Genomic DNA, 13,442 nt, shown 5'->3' with positions numbered 1-13,442 from the left:
TGGGTTTATCTATACAAAATTTCACTAATAGCTTAGTTATGGTTTTAAGCTTTCAGAGAACCTGTGGAGCTGGGACAGGTGATGGACGTTTAGCCGGATAATTACTCCTGATGGATATGTGTGCAAACATTCTCTGTCGTGAACTTTTATTTCAATTTATGATTTGATTAATTGTGAATTTGTGATGAACTTGGTAGCACTTGAACATACATTCTGAAAGATGTGTAAATACTGAGGACAAAAAGAAGAGAGAAGAATTTTTCCCTTTCCCAGTTTAGGATCTTTCTGCTTCTCCCCTTAGATGGTTTTAATTGGAAACTTTTTTACAACTTATAATAAACTCTATAATCACTTTTCTTTTCGTTTTTTAAAAAGATTTATTTATTTACTTATTTGTTATATATGAGTACACTGTAGCTGTCTTCAGACACACCAGAAGAGGACATCAGATCTCATTACAGATGGTTGTGAGCCACCATATAATCTCTTTTCTTTTCTTTCTTATTTTTTTTATTCATTTTCTCTCCCACCCCCTCTTCTATAAGGGTGTTCCCCTCCCTATCAATACCCCCTTACCACCCCCCAACAATCCCCTACACTGGGAGTCCAACAAGGCCATCCTTTGCTACATATGCAGCTGGAGCCATGGGTTAGCCCATGTATAGTCTTTGGATAGTGGTTTGGTCCCTGGAAGCTCATTGTTGTTCTTATGGGGTTGCAAGCCCGTTCAGCTCTTTCAATCCTTTCTCTAATTCCTCCAATGGGGGTCTAGTTCTCAGTTCAGTGGTTTGCTGCTAGCATTTGCCTCTGCATTTGCCATGTTCTGGCTGTGTTTCTCAGGAGAAATCTATATCCGGTTCCTTTCCACATGCACTTCTTAGCTTTATCCATCTTATCTAGTTTTGGTGATATATATATATATATATATATATATATGCCACATGTGGGGCAGACTCTGAATGGCCATTTCTTCAGGCTCTGCTCTAAACTTTGCCTCCCTATCCCCTGATATGGATATTTTTATTTCCCTTTTTAAGGAGTGAAGCATCTGCATTTTGGTCATCCTTCTTCCTGGGTTTCATGTGGTCTGTGGATTGCATCTTGGGTAATTCAAGCTTTTGGACTAACATCCACTTATCAGTGAGTGCATACCATGTGTGTTTTTCTGTGATTGGGTTATCTCACTCAGGATGATATTTTCTAGTTCATTCCATTTGCCTATGAATTTCATGAAGTCATTGTTTGTTATAGCTGGCTCAGCTGTTAAAGGCTAGGCTCACAATCAAAAACATAATCACTTTTCAAAGTGTCCTTTTTTTTCCTGTGACTTTGAAAGACCACCAGGGTGTGGAAGAACCCCACTCAAATCTCTAGACGACGCAACCCCCAAGAACTCACGAGAAACCAGTCTTGATGTAATAAACAAGAGGTGTATTTGAGGAACCAGAGCTCTGGGGATGACACGTATCTCACACAGGAGACAGAGGAGTCGACCCCAAGCCCAATTAGGGGAAGGTATTTATAGGAAAAATTACATAGGTAGTTGGCAACAATTACACAAAGCAAAGCAATTTCACTGGTTTGTTTACATTGGCACACATGATCTAACTTGGTCTTAGTTCAACTCCAGGCCACCCTGCATCTGGGGTGAGCTGACCCCAACTCTTGTTTTTCTCAGGACTGTCGAGTCAGGCCTTGTCGAGGCCAGGTGGTCTATGGCTGGACTACTTCCCCATAACATGTGATGTTATTCTTTTCTTGTCCTCACAGCAGGATCAGTGGGGGATAGCTTAAAATCTTTATTCTTTCAACTTCTGACTAGCAGGTTAAAGAGCTATGCAGTTCCCACTGAGATAGTATAAAGGCTATATACTCAATCCTTTGAGAAAGAGGTGCTAAGTCTCAGAGACTGCAGTTTCCAGCCTCAGAGGAACACAGAAGGCAGGAAAGCTATAGTACATAGTAACTTAGATAAGTCAACATTTTATCATTACACAGCAGCCCTAAATATCTCATAAGACAAAATCTTACAGTGCTCTTACCCCTCTGCTGCCTAGAGAAGAACTAACAAGAAAGAAGACCCCAGCTGGGGCTGGCTCCTGGAAATTTTGGAAATTCATTTGAGTAGTGATATTCATTTATATTGAGGACAAATTCCAAAACCTTTTGCATTGTAGGTAAGTGCACAACAATTAAGCTGTATTCCCAGTCATTGCTTTTTGACTTAAAAGCAATTCTTTGCATGTTATAAAAACAAGTTAATGCCTTTAGAAAACTCAACTCTCTTCAAGAGTCACAAAAGGGAATAAATTCTCTTTAGCCCTAAAAGTCTACACTACACATTTCTACATCCTGCTGATATACACAAACTTCATTATACCACAATTCATGTTTTTGCTTAATATCAGCAAGGATGTGTTCCATTCTTGTGCCAAATTCCACAATATTATAATCTCTATGTTCATACACACAAGAGAAGCCAACAGTATTCATGGCCACCAGAGAACCTTTACAGTCAAACACTGGAGATCCAGAAGACCCACAATAAAAAGTATTATAGGTAACATCATTAGGGTTATCAGTCATATTTTGGAAACTTCTCTGAGTGTACATGTGGAGGTACTGAAAGGGATGGCCTTGACCTGCTGTTGCTGTTCCATGAACCCATTGCTGATCTTTCTCTTTCTGTTTACCTTGAGGGATCACTGTACAAGCATCACTAAACTTCTGTTGTCCATTTCTATAGCCAATCATACAGATTAACCCACTGGGAATTGCAGTAGATATTCCATTGTACAGTCCAGCAGGTACTTGTTGTCCATTTTCCTTCAGTTTCAGGACACAGTAGTCAAGAGTTATATCAGATATCTCAAACCAAGGTTCAATGCCAAAATAGCTGTCCGAGCTCATCTCTTTACAATAGTCATAAGCAAATGTCACCCTCACACATTGACTAATTAGGTCTGTACACGCAAGTGGGTCTATCCCTTCTCCCACAATGTCATTTAACACATGCCGACAAGTGAATATGTATAACCCTCTAAAAACAAAGCAAGTAGCACTACCTCTGTGTCCATTATTGTCCCAAACTATGAGGCCAACTGAGGGAATGAACTGTGAAACCATTGTAACTACATTAGCTGGAGTAGAGTTTTTGGTCAGTTTCCTGAACTCCCTTCTATGGATGTTAAAAAGTGACCCTCCTTTCCTATTTTTACTTTCCCCCTCAATGTATGCTCTGATTTTCTCACGTTCTCCTATCAGTGTGGGATACTTATCCACAATGTATCCTTCCAACACACTAAAGCTTCTGTCCTCTAACTGAGAAGTCTGAGTGGCTACTGCTGCCCAAGTGCTCTTATTGATCTCAACCTCAATCTGGAAGAGCTTGCCCTCTAATGCATCTACTGGCTGCGTGTTTGCTATGATGGTGTCATTATTAATGAGTTTCCAATGGTCACTCTCTACAAAGCACTGAAACCTGCCATCTTTCCTCAGGGTGGCCTTGATGGTCTCTCCTTTGAAGCCATACACACAGAGTTTGGTGCCCTCCTCGTGAAGCTCCCTGCACTTCAGAATTCTTTGCTCCCTATTCCCGACTGCATGGATGTAAAATACAACACACTCAGCAGATGACTGGTCAATGCAGCCAAACACTTGGTTATTTTCTTTCTCTTTACTTTCAGTTTTAGAAAATTTAATGACCATATGGCTGCCTTCTGGAATACAACGGAGGGGCATGCCAAGGTTTATGTACCCCTCTATTCCTTCTATGCTACACACCAGCATTTCTTTGCCTGGCTGGATTTCTATCTCTCTTTTGAGAGGGTCCAGCTTGTGCAGTACCTCATATAAGCTGCCTGTCTCCATATTGATGTTAATCTGTATATCTTTCTGTTCATTTACCCCCAAGATGGTTATTTTGATTATTTTTGTTGGGAGAGTCATCCAGAATTGTTGAGTTTGGTTAGAAGAATGGATTCTTGGCTCTTGGGTATTAGGTATCTCAGTTGTTCTTTTTTGAGATCCCAAAATCTTGGGATCATTTTTCTTCTCTTGAATGACCTAAAAAGAGATAATAGATAATTTAAATTTGAATTCCAACTCTTACCCTTTGTTTCCCTTATTAGTATGCAATTCAAAGAATTAATGAATATATTTAAGTCAGGATTTAACCCAGGATCCAAATTATAAGCTCAGCCACCTAGCATATCCAACAGATAAACTTTTCATATTACAAATGGCTTTTATTCCCAAACAAATAGGCAGTTAGGAAATGTAACTGTTTCTCAGATTTTAACTACCTACCAGTTTCCACAAAACCATTTTTGAATATTTTATTTTCAGGAAAAGAGTTTTTATCTTTGCCAACCATAGCAAAATTATGATATATAAATTTGAATTTGTTCAATAATTTCTTGTTTTGTAAGAGATTATCTTGTATTTTGAATTATGTGTGTAAATATGTAATTGTGGGTAAGTTCATGTAAATGCAGTGCCTGAAAAGACACTGAAAGCATTGGATCCCCTAGAGCTGTATTTCCAGCCAATTCTAGTCTCATGATCTAACTGGCCAATGAACTACTTAATGTTCTCCTTAAGATCAGTACTTTCATTTAAAAGCTGAGCTCTCTCTCCAGCCACCTATTATAGTTTTTCTGAAACTAGAATTTATTCAATAGGTGGGATAACCCCAGAATAAAATATGTAGCTGAGGCTGGCCACAAACTTATGATGCCTCCTTTCCTATGTGCTAAAATTCTAGGAATACACCACCACACCCACCTTTAAAAAACTCATTAAAAATTTTAATAAGGATATGCTAGTGTGATTTGATTTTTATGTCAAATTTTTGTTTCTTTTTACATGCATTTGTTTGTGGACTTTGGGTCTCTGTGTATGTGGGTATTCATATGCCTGTGGGCACATATGTTTGCACAGCACATGGAGGTAAGAAGCTGAAGTTGGGTGTCTTCTATGAACATGATGTATTTTATATATGGAGTAAGAGTCTCTTCAAACAGGAACTTTCTAATCACATCAATCTAGCCAGCATGTTCCAGACTTCCCTTGTCACTTCTTCTCATCTACTGGTATTATAGGTGGGGAATCATGACCACACAGTATTTACTTAGTTCTGGGCATCTGACCTAAGTTCCTCACATTTCTGTATCAAATGTTTTACCTACTGAGCCGTCTCTCCAGGTGCTATTTTATGATTTATTTATTAGTCAGGGGGAAAAACTAAACAACCGATCATTGCTTAATTACTTACTCATAAAAATCAATACATTGATTCACCCGGTGTATCATGTATTTCTTGATTGCACAGATCCACAAATCCTATGAATGGCCTCACATTTTGATAGAGAAATTGATGATCAGAATATTATCTTCTAAGTACCTTTCCTCATGCCACATGAACTTCAAGTACACTTTCTGATACCTTCTCCCATTAGACTATGAGTGATATTTGTAAATTTTGCACCCAAGTCTGCATTTGTATAGGACACTGTCTTAAAATGCAGGGAAGAAGGAGAAAAGGAGAACTAATGTGGGTAATCAAATAACAAAAGTCAGCAAAAATAAAAGCCTTTCATCCCTATTCCCACATTGTATTCATGTGGTGGAAAATAGCAAAGATTAAGCTTCTCTTCATTTGTCCCAACACTGATACTCTGCTTTATACATATAATGGAGTGTTAGGTGATATAAATAAATGTCCTGCAGGCAAGCACAAAAAGTCTCAGAAACATCTCCTAATCTAAATGCTGTCAGAAATATCTGTGCACGACGTTGATAGCATGCTGTAGCATGCTGTCTTGGAGGCATATAGACACTTCACCAATTTTTTTTGTTTGTGTTGTGCATTTCAGACAATGGCACCCAAGCAGGCCTGAAATGTGCAAACCTCTGCCTCTGCCTTCAGACTACTTGGATTGTAGGTGTGAGTCACCATGAGTTCTTCACATTTTTGAAAGGATGTGGTAACTAACTTGCTCTGTCACAGAGTAGGACTGGGGCAGGAGACAGATCTAGAAAAAAAAAATACCCTGTGAATTTTCTATATATTTTGAATCTTTGACCCTTCTAGATCTCAGAAAAGAGGAAGCAGGCTGAAGGACTGGCAGTCTTAACCACTTATTATGAATTCAAGTAGCATTTTAGACTCAGGAGAGAAACAAAATCTGACATGTCAGCAGAGCCTATAAAGCAAAATGAACTGACTTCAGGTAACCAACTTTGTCCCTTCTCCCCATAAACAAATTGGAGGTAGAATCTCCTTCACCCACTTAATGAGGTGAGGGTAAGGATATATGTGCTGTAAAGCTCTATGCAAATATAGATTGTTAAGATTCAATACATTAGCCACACTCAGAGTAAAATACTCATACTCTTAAGTAGTACTAATGTTGTTATTTCTAACATGTAGCACTTGCCCTTTTAAACATTATTGTTTCAAGGACTGAAGAGACAGCTTGGTGGTTAACAGTTACTGCTCTTGGGGTTGGGGATTTAGCTCAGTGGTAGAACGCTTGCCTAGGAAGCGCAAGGTCCTGGGTTCGGTCCCCAGCTCCGAAAAAAAAAAAAAAGAACCAAAAAAAAAAGAGTTACTGCTCTTCCAGAGAGCCAGATTTGGTTGCCAGCACCCACAAAGCAACTCACAACTGTCTGGAACTCTACCTTTAGGGGATGAGATGCCATCTTCTTGCTCTGTAACACCACAAATTTCACCATATGAAATATTCCCAGTATTCATGAGGCCATGTCTTAACAGAAAGGTTTATGTGGCCTAGAGTCTAGGAGGATATAGTCTAGTAGTACGGAATACATCACAAGTCCACACATGTTTATAGACATACCTGAGATGAACAGTACTTGATTTTCATGGATTCCTTTAAATTGTTATGGTCCTTCCGTGACTCGTGCTCTTCAGAACTCATGGTGGCTTGGAGATGAAGCAGATTTTTTAACTGAAACAGTAATTTCAAAGAAGTAAATGTTACAGCAGTATCTTCACAGCAGTCACATAGTGTACCCAGGGAAAAATAAATTTAAATCCTTTATCCTATCTTTCCTCTCCTGCTTTCCATGCCCTAGGATACAGTTAGCAACCAAATAGTTCAAACCAGGTTATTGTTGTAGCCTGCTATGCAAGAGTACATGGCTTCACTCCACAAACATTTAACATGCCTAAGAAGGAAATCGGTTATTTCCACTGCCGTCTTGGATCTTTGGTCTAGAAAGGTCACTCAAGAAAATGCATTTGATGTGAATGCTTCACTCCTTCTTTAAAAGGGGAACAAGAAAACCCTTGGCAGGGAATAGGGAGGCAAAGTTTAGAACAGAGGCAGAATGAATACCCATTCAGAGCCTGCCCCACGTGTGGCCCATACATATACAGCCATCCAATTAGACAAGATGGATGAAGCAAAGAAGTGCAGGCTGACAGGAACCAGATGTAGATCTCTCCTGAGAGACACAGCCAGAATACAGCAAATACATAGGCAAATGCCAGCAGCAAACCACTGAACTGAGAATAGGACCCCCGTTGAAGGAATCAGAGAAAGGACTGGAAGAGCTTGAAGGGGCTCGAGACCTCATATGAACAACAATGCCAAGCAACCAGAGCTTCCAGGGACTAAGCCACTACCTAAAGACTATACATGGACTGACCGTGGACTCCAACTTCATAGTTAACAATGAATAGCCTAGTAAGAGCACCAGTGGAAGGGGAAGCCCTTGGTCCTGCCAAGACTGAACCCCCAGTGAACGTGATTGTTGGGGGGAGGGTGGTAATGGGGGGAGGATGGGGAGGGGAAGCCCGAATAGAAGGGGAGGGGGGGCTAGGGGGTTGTTGGCCTGGAAACCGGGAAGGGGAATAATAATCGAAATGTAAATAAGAAATATTCAAGTTAATAAAGATTAAAAAAAGAAAAAAAGAAAATGCATTTGAGGATAATCGCTACACACAACATTTAGACACTAAAAAATTAATTTTAGGGATGTTTCTTTTTTTAATTGTTTATTAGATATATTTCTTTACTTACATTTCAAATGTTATTCCCCTTCCCAGTTTCCTGTCCATAGGCCCCCTTTCCCTCTCTTCCTCCTCCCCCATAAAGGTATTCCCCCTATACATCCCTCTTACTGTACCCCCCCCATATTCCCCTGCACTGGGGGAATTCCCCAACCTTGGCAGGACTAAGGGCTTCCCAGTCCACTGGTGCCCCAACAAGGCTATTGTCTGCTACATATGCAGTTGGAGCCCTGGGTCAGTCCATGTCCTTCGGTAGTGGTTTAGTCCCTGGAAGCTCTTGTTGGTTGTTGTTTTTATGGGGTTGCAAGCTCCTTCAACTCTCTCAACACTTCCTCTAATTCCCCCCAAGGGGGTCCTGTTCTCAGTTCTGTGGTTTGCTGCTAGCATTGACCTCTGTATTGGACATGCTCAGGGATGTTTCTTAAAGTAAGCCACCAGGTTTATGGGTGGTTGCCAGGTTTTACTATCCAAATGCGCTCCCTTAGGCTCTGGTATTCTTTGACTCCCCCAAGAACTGCAAATGACACACAAGTGGGTCTGAGCCTGCTGTTCTCTTAGGAACTGCAACATGTGGGTGCCCGTCTGCCACACACCCCCAGACACCCACTGAATAAGGCTTTTCTGGATTATTACATGGCAAATAAATCCTCCCAAGCTCCAAGTTGGGCCCCCAAACCAAAAGTAACTCACCTAAGAAACAGGTCCTGTCCTTGTGCTTCCCACTAGGAGTCTGAAGACTGCTGCTTGAAGAGGGTCAGAAAAAGTGAGGCAAGAGATGGGGCAGTGGGAGGGGCCTTACACAGCCTTCATTGATTGCCTCATGCACCCCTTTGTGGTGGCAGGAAACTGGCTGTAAACAGAGGATGCTACCCAAAGGCCAGAGTACACATAACCTCAGAGCAAGTTTTTCCTGTTGAAGAGTTGTAACTGTTGCTGAGTAGAAAACAGGTTTTGTTTTTCTCTTCAAGTTCCTCTTTATTCATGCGCCTTAGAATATTCCCGGGTGGGTACAGGACCACATATCCAACAGGGTTCGCTAATGGGTGGAGCCAGAGTGAAAGGGTTTCTGCCTCAGCTCTACCTGGGCTCACAGGGAGGAACTTGTTTGGAAAGCATCCTGAGTCTTGGCTAGAGAAAAGGAGGAGAACCAGGTCATATAGAGCCATTTGCTACAGTGACATTAATCCCTCTGGCCACGTACTCACTTAAGTAAGTTCCCAGGAAAGAGGAGGCTACATCCCCTGTAGGTAGCAGGTGAAGGCTTCGAGAATCAGGAAGAAAGTTTTGTGTGTGGGTTGGTGTCTCTGTTGCGTGACTGGGGTTTCTGCCTGGCTCTAGGAGGTGGCCTCTTTCAAATGCTGTTGCCTGTTCCTGGCATATGTTCTTCTAGCTGTGCTGCTTTGTGTGACCTCAGTAGGAGAGAAAGTGCCTATCCTCTCAGAGTCTTGAAGTGCCAGGGTGGAGGGATAGCCAGGGAGCCCTCTCAGAGTAGAAAGGGAAGGGAGAATGAGGGAAGGATTGTGGGAGGGGCTCCCAGGAAGGGGGCAAGTATCAGGATGTAGAGTGAATAGGTAAAAAGGCCACATTGAAAATATTTGGATGTGAAATTCATATGGGATTGAGCATGGTTAAAGACAGGATCTAGAAAGGAGAACTTTGAGGCAGAAAGGCCAGAAAAGACACAGAAAGACTTTAAGGGAGATGGTTAAGGAGATTATTTGGGCTATCAAAATGGAAGGAAGAATTCTGGGAGGTGGAGGGAGAAGAAGAGAGAGGAGTGAGTTGCAGGCTAAATCAACCAAACTTTTGTTTGGTTTTCTTCAGTTTATTATTAACTGCCTTATGATTTCAATGAAACATCTTAGCTTTTGCTTACTAAATAATTTTTTCAGTTGGAAAATTTCTTATGCCAAAATATTTGCAAATTAATGCATTTTTCTAAGCCTTCTACTTAGTCACCTTAATGACATCAACTTTTTCTTAAATATGAGTGTCCCAGATTCTTCATATATACAACAGGAGTTGGTTTCAAATGACAGGAACCAGAGAAGACAGGAACCATCAGTGCACTTGTATAACTGATCAAGCTTCAACTGTACTTATAAAGATTCTATCTTCTCCAAGCTGTGAAAATGTTACAGCTCTTCAGTTTCCTTCGGCAGACTCCTTGGTCCCTAGTCAGAGACAGATGCAGGCAAGTTAGTAGTCCTCTTTCGCCAGCACTTACTCAGGAAAGTCTGGCAGCAGCATCCCATACCTTATAAAGAATCCCCCAAATAAACTATCATATACAACAGGGACACTTTTCAGAATAACAGAATTCTGAATGATTGACAAAAGAATAGTTTAAGAGAAAGAAAAACTTTTGTTCTGAGGTTTCATATATCCATAAATCAAGTAACCCGTGCAAGTAGTATTTTTATAAGTGAAAAGTCACCAGGAATTACAAGCTTTTAACAGAAGTTCATGTCATACAAAGCTTATTTAAGTGTGGCACATTTCTACCATGAACCATTGAATTTTTTCTTCTTTTAAGCACTGTGACCCAATAACAGCTTCCATATAGATATGTTTTCTCTGTTTTAGGGGCTGTTGTAAGGGTAGAGAGCAGATATGAGAGGAGGAAGAGATGAGTGGGATTGAGGTACATGATGAAAGATTCACAGAAAAACAATAAAAATGTTTTTAAAAAGAAATATATTTTTAGAACTATTAGAATTCCAAGGTTTTATTAGTTTTATCAATAATTACAGAAAGAAGTAGTACCTACAAGATTTTTTAAAAGATGAATATATATATTTTTAAAGGGGTAAATACATCTGGCATTAAGCTTTAACAAGGAAATACAAGTTGGTCAACCACAAATACAGAAGAAGATTGAATGGCTTATGAGTCAGTCCCAACAGGTTATATAATATATAATTCTAAATCATATGAAATTCCAGAATAGATGTGATTATGAGCATAATAATCCTTTGGTTTCCATTGGTTCAGAAGAGAGAAATAAGCAAAGATATAAACCACAGACTTTTGGTGTGCACAAATTTTTCTGTTTGGCACTGTAATGACTGGTACATAAAATTACAGGCTTGCTAATCCAGTAGAAATTTCAGTGCATAGTGACCCTTATGGTATGCAAGTTGGTAAGGTTATCTACAAAGTCAAGGCATCAAAAGAAAGAATGGATGTGTGCTCTGACAAAAGAATTTAGTAAAATTTAGTTAACTGTGCACTAAATATATGGAGAATCTCCCCTATTTTTTTTTTTTTAGAACAAAAATTATATGAACACTTTAATTTGATAGTAAAATGAGTTTGGTGGAAAGATTAACTAAGTTGACTAGAATACTTTTTTTTTTTTTTTTTATTAACGAGTATTTCTTATATACATTTCGAGTGTTATTCCCTTTCCCGGTTTCCGGGCAAACATCCCCCTCCCCCCTCCCCTTCCTTATGGGTGTTCCCCTCCCAACCCTCCCACCATTGCCGCCCTCCCCCCATAGACTAGTTCACTGGGGGTTCAGTCTTAGCAGGACCCAGGGCTTCCCCTTCCACTGGTGCTCTTACTAGGATATTCATTGCTACCTATGGGGTCAGAGTCCAGGGTCAGTCCATGTATAGTCTTTAGGTAGTGGCTTAGTCCCTGGAAGCTCTGGTTGCTTGGCATTGTTGTACTTTTGGGGTCTCGAGCCCCTTCAAGCTCTTCCAGTTCTTTCTCTGATTCCTTCAATAGGGGACCTATTCTCAGTTCAGTGGTTTGCTGCTGGCATTCGCCTCTGTATTTGCTGTATTCTGGCTGTGTCTCTCAGGAGCGATCTACATCCGGCTCCTGTCGGTCTGCACTTCTTTGCTTCATCCATCTAGTCCAATTGGGTGGCTGTATATGTATGGGCCAAATGTGGGACAGGCTCTGAATGGGTGTTCCTTCAGTCTCTGTTTTAATCTTTGCCTCTCCCTTCCCTGCCAAGGGTATTCTTTTTCCTCATTTAAAGAAGGAGTGAAGCATTCACATTTTGATCATCCGTCTTGAGTTTCGTTTGTTCTAGGGATCTAGGGTAATTCAAGCATTTGGGCTAATAGCCACTTATCAATGAGTGCATACCATGTATGTCTTTCTGTGATTGGGTTAGTTCACTCAGGATGATATTTTCCAGTTCCAACCATTTGCCTACGAATTTCATAAACTCGTTGTTTTTGATAGCTGAGTAGTATTCCATTGTGTAGATGTACCACATTTTCTGTATCCATTCCTCTGTTGAAGGGCATCTGGGTTCTTTCCAGTTTCTGGCTATTATAAATAAGGCTGCGATGAACATAGTGGAGCACGTGTCTCTTTTATATGTTGAGGCATCTTTTGGGTATATGCCCAAGAGAGGTATAGCTGGATCCTCAGGCAGTTCAATGTCCAATTTTCTGAGGAACCTCCAGACTGATTTCCAGAATGGTTTTACCAGTCTGCAATCCCACCAACAATGGAGGAGTGTTCCTCTTTCTCCACAACCTCGCCAGCATCTGCTGTCACCTGAGTTTTTGATCTTAGCCAATCGCACTGGTGTGAGGTGAAATCTCAGGGTTGTTTTGATTTGCATTTCCCTTATGACTAAAGATGTTGAACATTTCTTTAGGTGTTTCTCAGCCATTCGGCATTCCTCAGCTGTGAATTCTTTGTTTAGCTCTGAACCCCATTTTTTAATAGGGTTATTTGTTTCCCTGCGGTCTAACTTCTTGAGTTCTTTGTATATTTTGGATATAAGGCCTCTATCTGTTGTAGGGTTGGTAAAGATCTTTTCCCAATCTGTTGGTTGCCGTTTTGTCCTAACCACAGTGTCCTTTGCCTTACAGAAGCTTTGCAGTTTTATGAGATCCCATTTGTCAATTCTTGATCTTAGAGCATAAGCCATTGGTGTTTTGTTCAGGAAATTTTTTCCAGTGCCCATGTGTTCCAGATGCTTCCCTAGTTTTTCTTCTATTAGTTTGAGTGTGTCTGGTTTGATGTGGAGGTCCTTGATCCACTTCGACTTAAGCTTTGTACAGGGTGATAAGCATGGATCGATCTGCATTCTTCTACATGTTGCCCTCCAGTTGAACCAGCACCATTTGCTGAAAATGCTATCTTTTTTCCATTGGATGGTTTTGGCTCCTTTGTCAAAAATCAAGTGACCATAGGTGTGTGGGTTCATTTCTGGGTCTTCAATTCTATTCCATTGGTCTATCTGTCTGTCTCTGTACCAATACCATGCAGTTTTTATCACTATTGCTCTGTAATACTGCTTGAGTTCAGGGATAGTGATTCCCCCTGAAGTCCTTTTATTGTTGAGGATAGCTTTAGCTATCCTGGGTTTTTTGTTATTCCAGATGAATTTGCAAATTGTTCTGTCTAACTTTTTGAAGAATTGGATTG

General features: G+C 40.5%; 1 protein-coding gene across 2 annotated transcripts in view; it reads right to left on the bottom strand.

Annotated features, from left to right (window-relative positions):
• Window positions 1-1,412: 1,412 nt before the first annotated feature.
• Fam111al1 (FAM111 trypsin like peptidase A like 1) overlaps window positions 1,413-13,442 on the bottom strand; it is a 32,979-nt gene continuing 20,949 nt past the window's right edge. The window contains exons 1-4 of one of the 2 annotated variants that reach the window (XM_087608841.1): window positions 10,001-10,215; window positions 8,732-9,169; window positions 6,864-6,974; window positions 1,413-4,065 (exon numbers count right to left, since the gene is read on the bottom strand). In XM_087608841.1, the coding sequence (XP_087464967.1) occupies window positions 2,323-4,065; window positions 6,864-6,944 (1,824 nt within the window). In that variant the 5' untranslated portion in view covers window positions 6,945-6,974; window positions 8,732-9,169; window positions 10,001-10,215 and the 3' untranslated portion in view covers window positions 1,413-2,322. Of the gene's footprint in view, window positions 4,066-6,863; window positions 6,975-8,731; window positions 9,170-10,000; window positions 10,216-13,442 lie in introns of those variants that run through there. The other variant, XM_087608846.1, reaches the window with a different exon arrangement.

This window comes from Rattus norvegicus, chromosome 1 (genome assembly GCF_021556685.1).
Source record: "Rattus norvegicus strain SHRSP/BbbUtx chromosome 1, alternate assembly SHRSP_T2T, whole genome shotgun sequence".
In the NCBI taxonomy this organism is placed as follows: Eukaryota; Metazoa; Chordata; class Mammalia; order Rodentia; family Muridae; genus Rattus; species Rattus norvegicus.
This window is presented reverse-complemented; position numbering and strand designations above follow the sequence as displayed.